Below are 21238 nucleotides of genomic sequence, written 5' to 3'. Positions count from 1 at the left end.
ATCTACCTGGGATCAGTAAAAAACCATTGATTTAAAAACTATTTGACTTGCAAAATTTGAGTCCATCAAAAAATCAGAAGCAGTCAGTGATTTCTAGCCATCCTTCTGGATCTTTTGATTATAAAAAATTCCCTCAGAATATGAGATGTGGCTATTATTAGGCAGTGTGGAATATTCTGAAGGGTTTGACTTAATGAACTAAATTCGCTACGCATTGCTAGGGATGCATTGTCTTTCTCTATCTTTTCTCTTATGTGAGAAATTTGTTGCCGTTTCCTGTGTCTCAGCAAGATAAATGAACTAATTTAAAATATTTTCCACGCCTCATCTGTCCACTCCACAAGCTGTCAGTGGGCTTGGATTGGGAGTTTGTGTGCCAGCAGTTCTCAGCCGGGAGTACTGTTATTGTGAAAAAAGAATGTCGTTTCCATAGCAGCTTGGAACGCCTTTGCAAGTGTGCTTTCACATTCTTGCAGGATTGGGTAAGAAAGTCGATACTTGGTGGAGCTTTCTATAAAGCCCATTTGCTTGACTTAAATGAGGTCATTATTATTATTTTTTTTAATTGAAGAGATGGCAGAAAATTTTCAAAACTGATGAGTGGAAAACAGTTTGACATGAGTTAAAAACCAAAACAGAAAGGAAAAAGAAAAATATTGGAGTTATTAAAATTTCAGATTATAAAAATTAAAGTGGGAAAAAAGTTGCTATTTTTCTTCAAAATAGTATTTCTAATTTAACATACTTTGAAGTGTTTTGTGGGTTGAATAATTAAAAAAGTATCATGGTCTCTTCACAGGTTTATTATTTTTTATAGTCACCAGAATTCATCATATATTCTACTGTAGCACATTTAAAGGAAAAATCATATGTAGAGCATCATAGTGGCTCTTTAAGGCATTTCTCATCCTCTTTTTCATCAGGATCGAGTTCTTCACAGTATTTACTGAGTGGTATTTGTAGAGGAGGCAGAGTGAAAGAAGTGATAAGTTGGAAAGAATTTTTACTGTTTCTGAGATAGTACAGGCGAGTTCCTCTTGGATTTTCTGAACTTTTTTCTATTAATAATACATTTTAATGAGTCTTTGGGGGAAGTCATAACTTTGCTGCATTGCTTATCTCTGCCGCCTGCTCACATGACACAATACTCTTGTGAGGTACAATATTAAAATCATCTCTGTCTAAAAGTGTGTTTTGGCTTTTAGCCTAACACTGAGCAAATAACCTTTCCATTCCAAGTTAAATGTTCCCATAAGCTCCTTAAAACCAAATTTTCCTTGTTAAAAAAAAGTTACTAATATAATTCCCAAAGGGTAGGGTATGGAAGCTATTTAAATGAGGCTTAAAAAAAATCCTTCCCATGTTTTGCTGGCTTGGTCTTTCTTTTTCTAATATCTGATGGGTGCTTCTTTGCTAGGTTTGGAGTGAGAGGTCAGGATTCTCACAAGGGAGTTTGATGGTCCATCAGATGGGCTCATTTCCTCAGCTCTAACTGTGGCTTAAAGCAGAACACAGCTGCCTATTGTGGGTACGCCTTCACTGGGGACTCACCGCCGAAACTATCAGGCCCCATCTTTGTACTTGATTGTGACCCCATTATTGTCCAGGACTCTAAACCTCCAGCTCCCTCATAGCACAAGGCCAGGCTTTCTGTGGTTTCCCCAGTAGATCAGCCCCAAGGTAGATGAAAATTTGATAGATGCACTTATAACCTCTTTGGAGTTTTCTGTAGGAACTTGACAAGTAGATTCTTTCTACTAAATATTTTAACACACAGCCTTTAAAACGACATTTACCTCTTCTAGGACCATTTTTGACAGTGACATGTAGTAGTTTTATTTTTATTTTATTTGAAAACATCATTTGGGGTTTTACAGAAAAAAAATAAAATATTTATCTCCACAGCTTGTTATCAGCAGGGAGGATAGGCATTCTTGGATGGATGGAAGGTTTATTGGTGGAAAGATTCAAGAAGCTATTTTGTGATAAAGGATTTCTTTGCATTTTTCCTCTAGTCAAGTAAATTGCTTGTGGGTTCTTGCTAGGAAAAAATAATCCCTCTGGTGCTGCTTTTAATTTGATCAGGTTTAAAATGTTTTCAGGGTTAAGCTTCTTTTGCATTAATGTGTGTTGTGGTCAAATGGAGGATGGCTTTGGAAAGGGCTTTTTTATGATGTTCTATTCAACCTTGTCACAGGAGGTTCAGTACAGTGGACCAGTCAAAACAATAACCATTTTCACTTGACTTTGAGATGTGTGGTGTGTCTCCTTTCCCCCGACAGATATGAGTTCCTAAGCATATTTTTCTTTGACTTATGTGGTAAGGGTTTATGTTTCCCATAATATATATCCAATGTGCCCAGCCTTCACTTTCAAAAAAATAGGCACATACCGCAATATTAACCCACTGTCATAATTTCTCATATATGGCTACTGATACCTACACTTCACCTGCAAGGGTAAGAGTTAACTGTACATCCTGTTTTTGTTCATTAGGTGAAAGTTTGCAAGATAAACTATAATCCTGGTAGGGCACAGAAGCATTTTTACGAGCAGATAGGCCACGTTGTGAAAAGACCATCATAAAGCTTAAAACTTGGGGGAAAATCCAAAACCTCCATTGCTTGTGGGCTCTGTGTTTAATCTGACCCCCTGCTGAGTTCATGAATATTCCAAGGGAACCTGAACAAGTGACTTTTTCTTCCCTTGGGGCTCTTGGGTGGTTTTCAGTGGAAACGTGCAGTTTGTCACTTCCATAGGAATGGTTTTAACCCTATATAAGTCCCAAGTGGAGGTCAGAATTCACTCAAGAGAAACAGGGAAACCCTGTGTGACATTTTGCCAAACTTCACACAAATCTAGCAATAGAATAGAAGAAATTTGCCACCCCACTAATATAGATGTTGTTGAATTTTTTTTGTTTTCCTAAAAAAACTTAACATCATTAAAAAAAAAAAAGTTTTCCCTCTGGAAGAAAGTAGAAATACATGTTCCCTATACTTTAAGAAGGGTCTGTGAGTTTGGGTGTCTAGTTTCTTATATTCTGATGAATACTAGATAGATATATGATTTTAGTGACCCTGCTTTAAAAAATAGTTAACTAAACATGGCTATTGCAGAAAAAAATGAAGAAAATACTCAAAGTCCTGGATGAAAACCCTGAATCTGGTAAGGAGATTTCCCTCCCCACCCCCTTCATAAAAGTAAATCTGAAAAACACATACTGGTGATAAAGAGTTAGGCTGTGGTCATCACACTTGCCATTGAAATGGGAAGCCAGGCTTGAAGAATGAACATATTGTCTTACAGCTGAGAAGAGGTTGGCAGGAAAAAAAAAAAAAAAAAGTCCCATGGTTCTGAGGGAGGGTGAACAGGGAAACTTGGTACAGAGTAGTTTGAGAAGAGATGTTGATGCTTGTCCTGACACGGGTCTCCGCCACCGCTCAGCACATGGTGCTACACTCTGCTGTGAAGATGTGTTTAAGAATCACACTCTTGTTCCTCAGGGGTATACTCATCCCCTGAAAACTGGGGCAATCTGATTTTCTGCCCCATTTGTATCATATGTTCAAGCTCTTGTGCCTTTTGCTTTGGCAAGGGGAAAGGAAGGGATACATAATGACATTCTACTATTTCTTTTTTCTTTTTTTCCTCATCTTTTAAAGGAAATAGTAACAATGGCCGTGCTCACAAAGCCTTTTGTGTTTAGAGAGCGCTTTTGTATCCGTTACCCCCTCAATTCCCACTGTGACCCTGTGTAGCACACTGTAGAAACTGAGGCTCAGATGCATGTGGGAACTTGCCCGGGTACCCTGCTGCCTCGTGGGGGCGCTGGAGCTCAAACTGCAGTCTCCCTCAGTGCCTCTGCTCTGGCAGGGAGCGGGACCGGTGTGAGTTAGCCTGAAACTTGCTCAGACACCAGCAAGCATTATGAGCCCCAAATCTTAGCCTTTAGTACAAAAAATACCTAGAGGTCTTGAACTCTTCTGTTTCCTCATTTTGCATTAATTTGACCACGGTCATTTGAAGGGGATTCCAGAGAATAATGTTTTTTCTTTATAATTACCACTGAAAAGTACCACTTTAGCCTCAAAATTGTAGTGCTGAAATTTATATGTATATACACTTAGACAAAAGCAGTTTGTCTTTAACTCACTGAAGCTCGATGGGTTCCTGTTGCCTGGAGCAGCGGAGGAGCTCTCTCTTCGTACAAAGAGGTATGCATGAGGGCAGTGGGGGTGTGAATTTCAGGATGAACTGGATTATCCTCATCTTTTAAAAAAGTAATGTGAACGATAGAAGACGACCAGTCTTCAGTTTTATGATAGCCAGTGAGACATAGTAGAAGCCGTAAATGTCTGTTAGAGTTCTTTCACACATCTGCTTTGGCAATTCACTGTTCGGTTTGAACGGATCTCTCAGAAATGGAATTTTTAAATATTGAGAAAATTCCATTAAGAAATAGAGGGAGAATGAAAAGCTCAGTATAAAAGCCATGCCAAGAATAAGCAAGCTGTGGCCCACATCTGAAAAATGTTTACTTTTAACCTAAATGAACTTTTCAGGAAAGTTAATGTTGCCACCCTTTTGCTGAAGAGTTCTTTGCTGGGCCAGTCTAATACCTGTTTGGAGTTGTTCAGCCAATTTTTCATGACAGAAAAACATTGTGGGTAGTGTAGATAAGGTATTGTGATTTTCATGAAGAAAAGCTGTGTGGTGAGAATTACGTCACTCCTCTGTTGCAGCTACACACCTTTCTATGGCCTGTTCGTGGCTAGTTGCAAAACCAGGGAAACCGAGGGTCGTGCACAGTGTTTTTGGTTCATTGTGGAAGCAAATCTGCCAGTTCTGATTTTTCTTTTTCTTTTTAAAGATTTACCCAGTCTCCACAGCTTACTTATGGGGCTTACTTTTTCTGCTTATGCCTTACAATCAAGTTTAGTTTTTAACATTCAAGGTTTAAGATGTCCATGAAACATGCCAGTGGAGATGTCAAGGAAGTTCATTTAATATATATGTATATATTTATTTATTTTGGGCTGCCTCAGGTCTTAGCTGCGGCATGCGGGATCTTCATTGTGGTGCGTGGGCTTCTCTCTCTAGTCATGGCTCACGTGCTCAGGAGTTGCGGTGCGTGGGCTTAGTTGCCCGGTGGCATGTGGGATCCTAGTTCCCCGACCAGAGATCAAACCTGTGTCCCTGCATTGGAAGGTGGATTCTTAACCACTGGACCACTAGGGAACTCCCCAGTTCTGATTTTGAAATGTTAGGAGAGGGGCGGGGTGGGGTGGGGCGGGGGGTGGGGAGCTCTAAAGATACCATGGTTTATGCTTTAACCTTTTTTATTTTATTGTAAAAACGGTAAAACAACGACCTTAAAAAAGACAACCCTAGGATTCCAGTAATCTAATCATGATGTTTTCCATTTTTGCTTATTCACTGAAATATTTATTCTTATGTGGCGATTGTAATCACTGTGTTCATTCAGGGTGATTTTAAACATTTATTTTTTTTTATTTTTTTTTATTTTATTTTTTTGGGGGTACACCAGGTTCAATCAACTGTTTTTATACACATATCCCCATATTCCCTCCCTTCCTTGACGCCCCCCCCTCGATTCCCCCCCACCCTCCCTGCCCCAGTCCTCTAAGGCATCTTCCATCCTCGAGTTGGACTCCCTTTGTTATACAACAACTTCCCACTGACTATTTTACAGTTGGTAGTATATATATGTCTGTGCTACTCTCTCGCTTCTTCTCAGTTTCCCCTTCACCCCCCGCCCCCTCCCATACCTCGAGTTCTCCAGTCCATTCTCTGTATCTGCTTCCCTGTTCTTGTCACTGAGTTCATCAGTACCATTTTTAGATTCCGTATATGTGAGTTAGCATACAATATTTGTCTTTCTCTTTCTGACTTACTTCACTCTGTATGACAGATTAATGGTTCTGTGCCAGGGGTTCTTAACTCTTGTTTCATGGACTCTTTTTCAGCAGTTTTTGGTCAAGGCTATGGACAGTTCTTCAGAAAAATGTTTTAAAATATTAAAAATAAAATACATAGGATTACAGAGGAACCAATAATATTGAAGTACACTTATTAAAATATTTAAAAATTAGTTTGTGATATGGTAACGTGTTTTTAAAAAAATTAATGCATTAAATAACAATATGTGGCAAATCTATAGTTATATAGTCTCTGGATATTTCCGTGTTTTGGAACTGTGGCTCTGAAGATGAAGGGGAGGACAGGGCCATTGAGGAACTTCATGCCTGAGGGTCGCTATTATTTGGGTGAAGGAAGAAGCTCAGTTGTCTTTAGAAAGTGAGGATTTGGGCTGGGGTTCAAGAGCGGTAAGGTTTGGGAACAGATGGGGCAGCCTTGCTGAGCTCTGACCGTGTCCTCGGGACTGAGAAACCTTTTGTGTATGTTATTTCTTTGACCCCTGAGAACAGCTTCATGAAGAGTAGTTGCTGTTGTCATCTTTACTTGACCAGCGAAGCAGCTAAGCTTGGAGTGATTACCCACAAACAACAGATCATTGAAAAAAATATTGACCATTTACTGGTCCTCAGAGGAAGTCCACCTACATAATCCAGAAGCAGTATCCTGGTTAGTAAGTCAGTGCAAGGCCACAGTGGGGGCAGGGTTAGGATTCAGCCCTATTCCTTTGACCAGAGCCTATTTTACTGCCTTTTGTCCATTCCCTCAACTGGGAAAGATAAAAGAGTTTCTAAGGGACCTAAGGGCTACTTGAGATTGAACCCCCACATCTGTCTAATCCAGAAGACAAATCCTCAAACTCATTGTTAGGTGATTTTTCCTCCAGAAGCAGGAGGAGGGATGGGCTCTGGACTGGACAGTGCTCACACTGGGGGCTGTACCCTGACCTGACTCTTCTCAGGGCCACAGTTTTTCCCACTGGAGAGGGAGAGGGTCTTCCTCTAAACAGCCACACGTGGGTACCACATTGACCTAATAGCTTTTCATTAAATAAATAGCTTTTCATCAAATAAAACGGCTTCCTCAGTTTTATTTGGAGACGTGCTGGGGTATTTTAACTTAAGCATACATTTTGTCAATGTGGTCTGCTGCTGGTGTAATTGAAAGTCAAGAAGCAAAGAGGCTGTGGCAGGCCACAGGGAGAACAGTTTATGGGTGACAGTTTCTAACAAGGGTCAGATGTATTCAGGGGCCTTGGGACAGAGCAGAAAGCACACCCCAGCATCTCAGCTTGTGTAGTGATGAAAGAAAAATCATGAGATCTCTATTTTTCCTTTTCCCAACCACTCAAATTAAGTACCCTTCACCAAGATAAGTATATGCAGCAGGAGTGTACATAAATGTTCACTTAAACTGTTAAAAAGTGTCCATGGGAAGTCGGATAAGAGAGAGGCAGTTGAAACATGGCTCGTGGGACCCAATTCCTTCATTGCAGATTAGCAAATGGGAGATGTCTTTACCGTTTCCTTTCATATCTCACCAATGAATGCAATTTCAGTAAATACACAGAAAACAGGAATTTCAGAAATATACACACCTCTCTGAAAAACCTTGGACAGAACAACCCCACAGCTTTTCACAGTGTTGGATGTTTGCACTGTCTCAAAACAAATATTGCAAAGGATAATTAGTCTTTATCTTCGATTTATTCTGTTTTTTTTGGTCAGATATCTTTAGGCCTTCAGGCTCGAGGCCAGAAATAAATAGAAAATGTGTCTTAGTCCTTGATTTGATAATGTCAATAGCAAGTCATATCTGATATTCATAGTAAGTAAAGATTTTTTTTTATGCCTGTCCTTGGAACAGCAGGAAGCTTGTAAGTCAGCCTTCCTAAACTATGTCAAACAGGAAAACTGGGTTTTTTTTTTTTAGGTTTAACACAGAGAATTAAATGATTAAAATATTATCATTTCCAACATTAATTCAGAGCAATCTATAAAAATTCTCCTAAGTTATAAGTAACCTCACAAATTTGCGTAGATTTTTATAGGGTGGAGAGCACATATCAGTGACTAAGCAGGACCTCGTTGTACCAGAAAGGACAGAGTGCCCTTTTTTTTTAAGTATGTAATTCAGTAATTCTGAGTTCAATTAGATGCTTTATTCGGGGAGAGTAAGAATTTCTGTTTGTTCTCTTGTAAACAATAATTTCAAATAATGGCATTTCCTCTAGGAAACAGGTGCTCTTTAATATTAACATAAAAAGAAATAAAAATGCAAATACAAAAGTACTCAGAAAATGTTTATTTTGTAGTGTAGGAGGCTTCCTTTCCCTGCCCATCAGCTGAAAGACATTTAGCGACAATAAGTACTCAGAATAAGATTTGTTCTAAAGCTCTCTATATGTTATAATTGTATGCCCCCATCGCCCTTTAAATTTGAAATAAACTTGAAGTATGGAACGTAAACAGGCTGTTGGAGAAGTAGAAATGATAAGTGATTGATTTTTCTCAGCATAGATAACATTGCCTATTTTGTGATTCAGCAAACGCTGCTTTTTACTATCAGTGAAGTGCCTTTTCAACATGAGATTGTGATGTTGCCTTTAATATTTAATTTACTTGCAAATGCTGCTTATATGTCTGGCTTTTCTGCACAGTCCAGGTAGTTAAGTGCGCAAGGGAAGCTCTGTTTTCTGCTGAGGAGGTGTCGGGAAGAAGGGCAGGAGATGTTTAGGGGCTCGCCTGCTGCCCCCACAACTTCTCACCCCTCCACTTCTGTTTATTCAGGCCATGTTATTTTTGCTGTTCCTGTGACGAGCCCTTGTGCCTGCGCTGTGCTAGATTCAAAAGCAGGTCTGTGTGACTTCCCAGTCCATGCTTCTAATTACTGTGAAATACTGTCCACATAGGGAAGACAGGAGAGTGTGGTGTTTGGTCAAGGCACTCCCCAGATATTTAGTTTGTACATGTGCCAGGTGCCTTTGATAACAAGAGTGGAATTTGTCCAACCCCCTAAGAGCAAAAGATGGACGAACAAAGGGACATGCCTGGGCAACAGGCATTCTTAGCCCAGGGTTGTTCAGATTTTCTGGGTGGGCTGGTCTGGAGACTTGCTTGGTTGCCAGAGCCACTCAGAAACCTCTTAGCTTTGTTACATCCATCAAGAACATCCTCCCTCCCTCCTCATCCCGCTGCACGTGGACTAGCTGAAACCTGCTAGTCCTTCAAGGCAAGCTCAAAGCCCGCCCGCACTTGCTGGCTCCCCCAGTTCTCTAAAGCCTTCCGGACAGCTTCTCTGAGCCACGTGGGGGACCCCGTGTCCTCACCGCCACTAGAGGCTCAGGCATCACACCCCACGTCCCTAGCACCCCGCCAAGGCAGCATCTGATCTGGTGCAGAAGCATTGCACGAAGCCTCTGAACACCAAGAAGATGATTCCAGGGAACTTCTGACTTTGGAGAAACCCCTTTTTTACTTTATTATGAGTTCCAGGAGCCCAGCCTGTGGAACTGACCCAGCAGTGCCTGGACTTGGTGACGTGTGGCCCTCAGGTCAGAGTGGTGCACAGGTCACCTGCCTGAGCAGTCCTGCCACTTGGGCTGAGCTGTCCAGGCAGAATCGCACCTCCTTCTTTGTCCTGTGTTTGGTGTCCCTTGAGTGGCTGTCATGAAGTTCCTCCCCTGTTGCCCCTCTTTCTCAGTAGAGAAGTAGTGAAGAGCGGGATTGCAGGTAGGTAACTGCTCAGGCGCACATGCTGGCCTCACCTTTGTTCTGCTGGTCCAGCCCTGTTTCCTTCCAAATCTGTAGCCCTTCATCTTGCTTATAGTGATGACCATGGCAACATTTTTGTCACAGCTCTTTTTATTTGCCAAATTAAGCTTCTTGAATACACAGATGGCATCTTTTTCATTTTTGTATCTCCTTTTGCATTTTTCAAAATGCCTTTTATATAGAAAGCATTTAATAAATATTGAGATAGCTGAAAGAATAATTGACATGTTATATATAATAAGGAAACAGTCCTTCATTTAGTCAATGGATATTTATTGAGTACCTACTATGTGCAGTTAGTGTTCTGGTGCTGGGATTAAAAGCTGCATCCAGAGGATTCCTATTTGGTGATCTTCCCAGTGGTGTTTCTGCCGGTCCAAAATTTAAAAAAAAAAAAGTGTGACTAAGCTGTTGACATAATACTTTTCAAGAGTCATTTGTTAATTTGTCAGTTTGTGTCTGAACTGCTATGGCCTTTCCAGTTCTAGAATCCTTTTGTGATTCTTATTTAATATTTCTCAGGGCCAACAAAGCCTCCCTTGCTTGTTTTGAATAAGTGCAGCCTTCTGTCTGATCCCCACCACCTCTGCCCATTTCTCTAGCTCGGTCTCTTGGCCTGGCTGAGCTCATTCCTCTGCTGTTTCCTCTTTAACCTGCTGCTTGACTTTTTCTTAGCTTCTCACCCCTTGCGGGTTGAATCTCACCAAACAAAAAGCAGTGAGATAAATGGCTTCTGATACATATCATATATAAGGGTTTAATTCAACACACTTGACATCGTGAGCCATTTATTTTAATGCTCTGAACTTGAAGAGCAGAAATAACTTTTCTTGATGGGGGTGTGGAGAACAGAGTACTCGCCATGCTATTAGCCGATGCACGAGTATTCAGAATTGTGTTTTACTGTATCATTTTATGATGTCTGCCGTTTGTAACATCCTTAGACCGCTGTCTGGCCCGAGTGGTGCGATTCTGCATAGTAATTGCTGCCCCTCACTGTAGCAGCCCATCCCCTGCAGTGTGATTTCACGGTGAACACCTTGGTTTTCAACCTTCCCTTCTCCCTCCCTCCCCAGCCACTCTTTAGCTCTCTGGGTAAACTGATTTCTCTCGGTATCAATCTACTCCTCTCTCTGTTCCTGCTGAGTCTTGCTCTCATATGACAGCTCTTGCATTCTGCTTTTCCTTCTGCCTAAGTTGTTTACACGTCTGTCTCCTCCCCTGGACTGTAAGTTCCTTGCTGTAGATCTTAGACTTTATCATGCAGTGTTCCCCCAGTACTGGCCGTTATTGGCACGTGAGTGACTGACTTAATGAATACTAATGAGTAGAACTTAAATTTTACAGGTAGATTGAAAAAAAAAGTTTCTGTTTTAAAAATTATATTTAAGGATGTGGAGCAAAATCAGAGTTTCAGCCTCAGTCCTCTGACTTGCCTGCAACAGTAGTGACATCCATTGAGTCCAACATTATTCCCTGTTGGAGCTGAGAACGTTAGCTTGCCATGGAGTACCTGGGACAAGTGTCTTGGGAGAGCAAGAGGAGAAAGGAATTAGATAATATCAACTTGTTACTTGTCTAATACGGAAACACTAATTAAAATAAAAGTATTGGTGCCTGTTTTGGAATTGTCAGTTTACTTATGGAAGAAAAAAGAATTATAAAATTGGCAAAACAATAAAATCATACTACAAATCATATTAAAAGAAAAAAGAGAAGGGAAGGGGATGTGCTTTGAACCTCTAACTCCTTCACAGCTCATCATTTCTTGATGCCCTTTGCCAGACTGTATGCTCAAGGAATCTGATGATCCACAAAGCCTCACTGCCAGATACTTCATTAATTCCTCAATCCATTAGGAGCCTTAATGGCCTATGCCATTGGAATAAGTATGGAAATCCAGTCCCCCAAGAAAGTACAGTGCTCTATAAATCATACTCGCTTGAGGATTCTCTCAGCCCTTGACACAGAAGAATAGATGAAAAAACATTGTACTTCCTGAATTCCCTTATGCTAGAGGCTCTCAGAATAATCGACATCCCTTAACCCTTTAATCCTCCAACCCAGGGCTTCTCAAAGTGTGATCCCTGTATCAACAGCACCAGTATCACCGGCAGCTTGTCAGAAATGCGTATTCAATAGCCCCAGCCCAGACACACTGAAATTCTGGGGGTGGGGCCCACAGTCTGTGTTTTAAGCAAGCCTCTGAGTGATTCGGAAGTCCTCTAACACCTCTGAGGGCACAGCTGTGTGTGGGGTCTTTTCTCACCATTGAGGAAACAGGTGAGTAGGTCTATAGCTTGACCAAAAGATACTTGCTTAGATTCAGTTTAATTCAGCAAACATAGGGCAGTTATTATGTCTCAGGCATCCTTACTAGAAAACCATAAAGGTGAATGACACCTTAAAGTCACTCTCCAATGTCATCTGTGTCAGCGTTTTCCTCCTGTGCTATGTCGGTCTCCCTGGACATCAGCCCTCCTCGACTTGTTCTGAAGCACCCCAAGTGATGGCTCTCTAGGCGGCCTCATTTGACTTCTCAAACCTCCTTTACTAATTGTCTTCCAGAAATTGGCTCCTGAACGCTTTCGCATTGGATCACTGGCACCTCAAGCAGGAGCTGCGGGAAGAATGGCCCTGTCTTTCTGAGCCTTCTTTGCTTTTAAGTACCCAGCAGTCTTACTGTTCACATGCTTCCTTCAATCCCTGTCCCTCTAGAAATTGGTCACCTCAACCCTCATCTATTTCAAGACTAATGCAGCTGCTAGAGAGGTTCTTTCCCACCGCAGACAGACTGTCCAGCCCCGGCCTTGAGTGAGTAGCTCTGTTTAAAGGAAGATATAGAATCTCTGTCAACCAAGGATAACAAGAATAAAAAACTTAACATTTACCTTCCTCCGAATAGCCGCTTCCCTAGCCCGGGTCTTCATCAGCCTTTGCCTCAGTATCTCCGTGGCTTCCTAGCAGTTTCTTTTCCCACCAGTCGGTTCTTTATCCACCTTGCTGCTAGGGTGATCCCATGGATGGTCTACATTTCATACTCAGAAGACATTACTACTATTGTTTATAAAGCCCATATTCTTTTAGATTTATCCACATGTTTAGCTTTGTGGTTGCCCTTCACTTCTTCATGCGAACTTCTGATCCTTGAATGTGAGAAAGAAAAAGTAATGTTTGTGTTTGTCCTCACATTTGAATGAAAATTAGGCTGGATATAGACCAAATTTAACTTTCCTTTTTAAATTGGAAGACATTGTTTCATTGTCTTTTAGCACTCGCTGTTGCGGACTAGAGATCTGATTTTTCTCTTTTATTCTTTGGAAGATTTGAGGATTTTCTCTCTTTTACTTGGAAATCTAAGACATATCTAAGATGTATTTAGGTGATTTAAAAAAAAATTAATCCACTTGTTAGGCCTTTTCTCAGGTCTGGAAAATTTCTGCTATTTTCTCTTTTTCTATTCATCTAGAATTCCTTTTAGAAAAATAATAGAACATCTGAATCTCTTTTCCATCTGCTTAGCATTTGTGTTCGATTTTCCATCTTTTTGATCTTTTCTTCTGTGTTCCATACAGTCTTTGGGCTCTGTCTTCCAGTTGCTAATTTGATCTTCAGTGGGATCCATTTCAGAATTCAGCACATCTTGATTTTTTTTTTACAGTAATATTAAAAAAAAAAATTTATTTATTTATTTGGCTCTGCCAGGTCTTTGTTGCAGCAGGTGGGCTCTTTAGTTGCGGCACATGGGCTTCTGAGTTGTGGCATGCAAACTCTTGGTTGTGGCACGCATGTGGAATCTAGTTCCCTGACCAGGGATCGAAGCCAGGCCCCCTGCTTTGGGAGTGTACAGTCTTAACCACTGCGCCACCAGGGAAGTCCCTACAGTGATATTTTTAATTTTAGAACTGGGTAGTTGTTACTGTTTTTGTTTTTGTTTTTTAGTGGATGGGATATATTTTGGAATCTCTATCATTATGTGTACTGCATCTCTTTTAAACTCATCTCTTGTTTCCCCTTACCCGATTCCTTAGCCCAGCTATTCTTCTATTTATTAATTATAGCACTGTTTGTTCATGGCACTATTTTCCTTCAAGTGTTTGTGATTTTTAAAGTATGTGATTGTATTTTAGTTGCATATCTTGGGTGCACTTTTTTTTTCCCCTTAGCCTAAATGAGAATCCACTTGTCTTATTGGCAATGATGGGTCAGGTCACAGGACTTGGATTCATATCAGATCAGATTACTTCACCTGCTGATGATGAGTGGGGGCAGGGTGGGCCACAGTGGGTCTCTTGTCTTTTAATTATTTACTTCCACTCTTGGCATTGGCCTTGCCAGAACTGTCTCCTCAGAGATACCTGCTAATAGTTTTGCTGGGGCTCTCCTTCCTGGAATTGTGCTCTCTTTTTTGTTAGTCATTGCTGTTGTGGTTTCATTCTTTTTCCTGATAGTCTTTTTTTTTTTTTTAATATTTATTTATCTATTTATTTATTTGGCTGCACTGGGTCTTGGTTGTGGCATACAGGATCTTGGTTGTGGCATGCAGGAAGTCCCCTTTTTCCTGTCTCTTTATATATTTAGGGTTTGAGGCTGGAGGGTTTGGAGCAGGGGCTGAGTCCACCATCTTGATCAAGTCAGTCATTGCATTTCTTTAAAGCCTTCTTCCCTCTGTTGCCCCCAAGCATACCTCCTTGCACCGGTCATTCTGGTTCCATCTAGTATTTTGTTTCTTCTTCTTTCATAATACTTAATTCTATTGTAACATTCTAGTAAATGTCTTGTATGCCCTAATCTTTGCCCTACTGGATTAAATTCTGTAGCCCAGCAGTGTAGGTGTCAAATTGCCACAGATGCTTTAGCCAGGGTAGAGAACAATTGGTTTAGTAGCAAGCAAGGGAAACTAGGGTTTAGAAGTACTAATGTAGACTGTACTATAGCATATGGAATGGCTCCCCTGTTAAGTTTTGTGGAATTCTCTGTCTCTGCAAGAACTTCTTTGATGTTTAAGTCAAACCTCTCAACTCTATGAATAAACATTTTCCAAAGCATTGTATTACAATAGTCTGCAGTCTGGTTGGCTTTCTAAGGATACTGGTTCTATCCTTAGAAATGGTCACCTCTGGTCTTCGTGGGAAAGGAGGCACTTCCCTTACTAGAGTCCAAGGATTGCATTATTACTGGGCTTGTATGTATGCTCTCTGTCTCCTTCCTCCTTCCTGGAGAGCTTCTGTTTATTGAGGAAGTTAATGGTAGAAGAGGCTGGTAGTTACCAATTTAGTAATTAGCTAAGTCATAATACTCTTTCTTACTCTTAATCCTATTTAATTAGTAAAGTAACAATTTCTCCTTTCATACATCTGTTAATTATCTGAATTTATTCGAACACTGACCTCTTTGTGGTATAATTAGGCTCTTAAAAGATTATCTGATTATGCCTGGGGCTCCTGATATGAGTTCTTTCTATTAAATCTGTCATCATATTTCAAATGGTTGGAACTGACAAAAAGATACCAGTATACCAAGAATTACCAGGAATGTATTGAAACTGATATCAAGAATTGCCAAAGAGATATCAAGATGTTAAATAATGCTTTTATTTGTATTACTGTGGGTCTTGTTTTAGTTCTATGGCAAGGTGAATCAAAATGGCATGAAATAAGAGACAGTGAGACCTGTTAGGAGGCCATTACTACACTGGGCAAGACACCATGGACAGAGATGGTGGCAGTTGGCATAGATGGGTAAGCGAGATCAGAGCACAGTTAAGGTACAGAATCTATAAGACTGAAGATGCTGATCAGATGTGAAGGCAAAGAAGAGATAGAAGTTTAGTGCACATTGATTCTTTTTTTTTTTAATTAATTATTTAATTTTTGGCTGCATTGGGTCTTCGTTGCTGCGTGCAGGCTTTCTCTAGTTGTGGCAAGCGGGGGCTACTCTTCGTTGTGGTGCGCAGGCTTTTCATTGCGGTGGCTTCTCTGGTTGCGGAGCATAGTCTCTAGCTGCGCAGGCTTTAGTAGTTGCAGCATGTGGGCTCAGTAGTTGTGGCACACAGGCTTAGTTGCTCTGCGGCATGTGGGATCTTCCCTGATCAGGGCTCGAACCCATGTCCCCTGCATTTGCAGGCAGATTCTTAACCACTGCGCCACCAGGGAAGCCCTGCACATCGATTCTTGCAGGTCTGTGATAAAATATTACAGTCCTCAAAAGGTATTGAGTGTAAGTACCTTTCTCGTCCTAGAAAGGAAAATATACCTATAAAAGAAGAACATTTGCATCATCATTTTTTCAGATTTGCAGACTTACTTTATCCTTAGGAATGAAAAGTTGAGTTTTTTGATCATTGTTTCTTCTTCTTTCTGAACTTGACCCTGTGTTGTTCTACAACTATTTTTTTCTAACCTTCAAGTATTCACAAATCTTGCATTTAGTGAAGCTGTTTGATTTTTTTCCATCTCTCATAACAAATGTACTGATAATGTTTAGGGCTAATTGTATGCAATTTAATTTTCAGATTGTAGTAATTATTATTGCTGTTTTTATTTCCATTCTTTCTTCCCCAGGCATAGTCAGCTATAGATATTCAACAAAATTATGCCCTTTGGGGTGATTTTCAATTTTCTCACTTTGGGAGGCATATTTTTGTTTCAATCATGAAGGGTTCAGATTTGGATTATTAAACACTTGAGCCCATAGTTTCCACATTGGACCATTTAACACTTGACATTTCCTTGTAAATGGAAACCTTAGCCCATCTGTGTGCTGTGTGGGTATTTTTGAAGACCTCATCTAATCCAGGAGAAGTATGCGCCTGTCTGCCAAACCCGTAGTCTCTCTCTTGACGTACAGAAAGGCCTTCCATGCAGGTGGTAAAAGAGAAGTAGCCTCATCATTCATGGGTGATTTACAGAAGCACCCGGGGGGCCTTTTCCTTAGCTCTGTGCCTGGAGAAGCATGTTCAAAAGGGCTTGGCTTTCCTAACCGCAAGGAGTATTTCAGCATATGTCTGGTAGTATGTGGCGTAGGGGTGTGTTTCCTTGAAGGTGTGTGGCTTATATTGCCACAGTCACTCTCACCATTAGGGCTCCTGGAGGTCAGACCTTGTTGATGTAATCAGTTTTTTTCCCACTCTAATAGCTATTATGCTGTGAAGTGTGGAAGTCGGCTGAGTTAACCGAGTTTGAATTGATGCTCTTCTTTGTTTTAACCCTCCAGAAATGCATGTTCTGCAGACATCGGGTTAAGAAGGTCTCCGGAGCCTGCATCCAGTGTTCCTACGGCCGCTGCCCAGCCTCCTTCCACGTCACGTGTGCTCATGCTGCTGGGGTGCTGATGGAGCCTGACGACTGGCCGTATGTGGTGAACATCACGTGCTTTCGACATAAGGTCAACCCAAATGTGGTAAGTCCTGCTCTCCCTCTGCTGATGTCAAGACTGCATATGAATCCTCTCCTGCACACCTCCCAGGGCCAGCATGCTCTACTCTGTAAGGTTACTCACTGATGACATATCTAGACTGTGAGTTTCTTGAGGGCGGGGATTATACGTTATCTACTAGTATTTTCCTGAGACCCGTCGGTACCTGGCACATGCTAGTCTCAGTAAATGTTTATTGAATTGAATGAGTGAATGAACAGATGAATGGATAAAACTCTTCATGCCTGTTCTGTTTTGGATTCTGTCTATGGGCTGCTGAGTGTGGTTGTACAGGTGGTGCACTGCATATCTCTAGGATGACGGGGAGAGCGTTTCTGAGAAGAGACTGCTGTGGAAGTGTCTCCTGAGATCCTGCCGTGTTTAATCCAGACACCTGTACACGCCAGCCTTGGGGGTCTATTTAATCTCTTCTAGAAAAGACAAAGAGCAGCAACACAGTAAAGGGAGGGGGAGGGTGGTCACAGATGTTTGGGGACTTGCTGCCTGAGATGGGATAAGCTAGGGGCAGCATGGAGGCCCCGGGAGGAGTTGAGGACAAGCTCAGAAAAGCAGAAATGCAGAAGGGAGGTACAGAGGTCAGCGTTTTCTGCCTTTTCCATTTCACTCCGGACTGAACCTGTTTCTGGGAAAAGAGTGTTTGCGGGTAACTAACATGTGACTTTAACTGTTATTCAGTTTACCTGTCCTTGGTAAATGGAGTCTTTCCTCTGTTTCAAAGGCTTAGAATAATTAAGACAGTGTAGAGGTAGTTGCTAAGCCTGCGTTCGCTTTCCTGTTCACCATCATTGTTTTTGGCTCCAGTCAGGGACTAAGGCATCTTATGGACCCTCAGCTTTGCTAACGTGCTGCCCTTTGTTGTCCCCGAGAAGCTTGGCCACAGATGACTTGCATGCTTTTCCTCTGTCTCTGATCCCCTCCTGTGAGCAGCCTGCCAAGCTGAGTCGTATGGGCTTGAGGAGCCATGACCCATATGCAACAGATCTCTCAGCTTTTTAATGATTCCAGCAACTTCCATTGGTGTCTTGAGAGATACTTGACGTTTGTGGGTCGGGACTCTGTGTGGATGCCTGTGAATGTGCAAATGTAGCATATGACATCACCAACTGTCACATCCATTTTAAAGTTATTGTCCATATTTTTCCATTGTCTCAGGTCTCAAGTTACATATTCATTTATGCTTTTCCCTTAGTTTCTTGGGTTGATGGGCTCTTGCTAAGAATAGTGTATGTACTCAGCAGAAAAAATTTTAGCAACTTAAAAAAATTACACTAATAACACATTACATCACGTGGCGCTCTGCCATTTACAGCGCAGTCACTGGCATGACCTCATTCGATGACACATGTGAGTACATTCTGAGATGGGAATTGGGTCATAGCCTCTGGAGTCAGAGTCGTTGGTGTTCACACTTGGATTCTGCCAGTAACGCATGTGCGGCCTTGCACCAGCTCTTCTCTCTGAGTCTCAGCTTCCTTGTCTACAGTGGCATGCCTGCCTTACCATGTGGTTTTCAATCCACCGCACACTGTAAACCCACAGAAAATGAAAGTTGTATTACTGCTTTCTCTTTTTACTACTTCTACTGCTGCTGTTGCTGCTGCAATCCTACATGAACTGGGCCACATGAGTAATATTATCCCTGCTTCAAGGATAAGAAACCCAAGTTCAGAGAGGTTCAGTTTTTTTGCCCAAGTAGATTCAGTTATTGAGCGACAGGTGCTGGAATGTAAATGTCTTTTCAGCCCATACTCTACTATTTGTTGAATTCCAGACCCCAAACTTCCAGTGGTGCTGGAGGTGTCCATCTAAAGCTTCGCTTGGGATCATACGTCCCCTTTTTAATATTCCAGAGCTCTGTGGTTACTGATGATTATATTGAAGTTGCTATTAAAGAGATCCAGGTGTTTAATCAGGACCTCATTCCTCTTAACTCTGATGTGTGGCTCAGTCAGGTTTTTATTACTAATGTGTTTCATAAATGATGATGAAAAAGAAAATATTTGACTTTGAGGTGATTTAGAAACTACTCTTCCCTACAGATCTCTTTAAGCTTGGTATACTTTGTGAAGGGTGGGGAAAAGATCATATAATTTACAACATTACATGTGGCAGGTTTTCCTTATGAGAGAAACATTTTAGTGATCGTAAATTGCCTTTGCAGATTTCTCTAGGGGGAAGCACTATGAACACTGGATTTCTGAAATACATTCCTGATAGCTAATACTTACGCATTATTCTTTAATTATACTCCAAGTATGGGTTCCTCCCCCAAATGTTTGACAGCTAACTGGAGGGAATTCATAGAATCTGGCAACTTTGGTTAAGAGCATTGTAATCACCCTTACTGCATTAAACGTCCTTTCGTTTTTCAAGCATAAAAAATTGAAATTCACTGAGATATCTTTCTGTGTAAACTGTGAATGCCAGGGGAGACACTCCCAAGAGTCAGAAGTGTAGTTTATGTTCTTAACCATGCCTTGATTGTTTGGGAGTAATGGACAATTGCTGAATCACAGCAGTGAAAAAAAAACTCTGAGATAAAGTTCAGGCTAACTTGGCCATCCAACACAGCTGTTTTAGAGAGTAGAGGATGCCTGTACAATTTAAGTGAAATGAAGTGTAAAGCTACAGTAACTTCAATACTCCATTTTTACTCACTTTAGAGTTTTTATTTATTTATTTATTTATTTATTTGTTTGTTTGTTTGTTTGTTTCTTCCATTATTTGCTTTTTGCATCCCAAAGGACCATTTTAAAGTAAATTCTACTCCTCCTTTAATGCCATAAATTATTTAAAATATACTAGCTTATTCAGTGTTGTTGAGCTTTGAGTGTAAAATCATTCTGGATAATGGTGTAAAAATTTCATCTGATCTGTTATAATGCACTTTTCCATACTCTGTAATTAGAATGATAGTATTTGGAAAAACAGATAGCTTTCAAATTCTTGGAGTAGAAAGGAGCGTGTTACAGAAAGTACATAGCTAATCCCTGGTAACCTAACTTTCAGTATGCAGTTTTCAGTGTTTTTGTCAAACACCTTTTTTGAGCGGCCCCTGCTTTCTTTCAAATGTGCGGTTTCACCCGTGTGCGCATGTATGTGTGCACGTGTTCAGGTGTACAGCGTGGTGGTATTTGACCATCCTTTGCCACGATCCACTGTGACCTTCTTCCTGGCTCTATTTCTGAAGGTTCCATTGGATATATTCCTAACCCACGTAACATTCATGTTGCACAGATGTTTGTAAGGAAAAGACAGAGAACACAATAAATAGTAAAATGGTTTTGAACCTGGGAGCCTTGAAAACATTTCTTTTCCAAAGCAAACAATGAGCTACTCATAAATTATATACTTCCTGCAAAGTACAGTCACCACTGGGGCCGTCTCCTCACACCTGAGTAAACTAGACAGGTGTCCAGTGGAAGAGATCCCTGAAGAACTAAGCGCAACAGAGCTGAGAAAGACGGCATGCACAGATTTTTTTCCAAGCAAGTTACTTCAATAAACCTTCATGTTGGATTATAGTGTTTGTTCCACATATGCAGCGTTGGAGCTCCAGAATCACGTGTACTTTCTGCATTAATACATTGTAATGAGCAGGCTTCTCTAACACAAAATCTTATCCAAGGTACAGCACTGCTATCTTAATACCCTCTCCTATCAAAGACATTGAGAAATTTATTTCCTTTATAATTTTCTGAGTAGTGGCTATTAACATGGAGACAGACACCTATTCAAAAAAAAGAGGAAGAACTTGAGTAGAGAAAACATCTTAGTGGTCAGTTTTTTTCCTGCTATTTTGTATACTTTTTCTTCAATTTTTTCCTGTTATTTTAACTAGATCATTATATTAACTAGATTTAGTGTTTTATCCTTTGAACTAGTATTCGGCCGTCCATAGAAGCCACTTGGTATAAATTTGTTGAAATAACTCTCTAATGCTAGGGAATGAGCTTAGTGGACAAAACAGAGCTAGTATTTATTGAGCATCTTTTATGTCAAGTGTGTGTTAGATATTTTACATGGGCATCTTATTTCAAGGCAGTGTCCTTGGTGTGGGCAATGGAAAGTAGTGGTTATATTGGCTT

At 40.8% G+C, this 21238-nt stretch overlaps 1 protein-coding gene across 9 annotated transcripts in view; it reads left to right on the top strand.

Moving 5' to 3' along the window:
- The window catches only part of KDM4C (lysine demethylase 4C), a 414703-nt gene that overhangs the window by 310928 nt on the left and 82537 nt on the right, over positions 1-21238 (top strand). For 8 of the 9 annotated variants that reach the window (XM_057720401.1, XM_057720400.1, XM_057720403.1 and 5 more), the window contains one exon: positions 16929-17114. In XM_057720401.1, coding sequence (XP_057576384.1) covers positions 16929-17114 — 186 coding nt within the window. Of the gene's footprint in view, positions 1-16928; positions 17115-21238 lie in introns of those variants that run through there. The other variant, XR_009051206.1, reaches the window with a different exon arrangement.

This window comes from Hippopotamus amphibius, chromosome 2, assembly GCF_030028045.1.
Source record: "Hippopotamus amphibius kiboko isolate mHipAmp2 chromosome 2, mHipAmp2.hap2, whole genome shotgun sequence".
NCBI lineage: Eukaryota > Metazoa > Chordata > Mammalia > Artiodactyla > Hippopotamidae > Hippopotamus > Hippopotamus amphibius.
The sequence above is the reverse complement of the archived record's forward strand: the minus strand, read 5'-3'. Positions and strand labels throughout refer to the sequence as shown.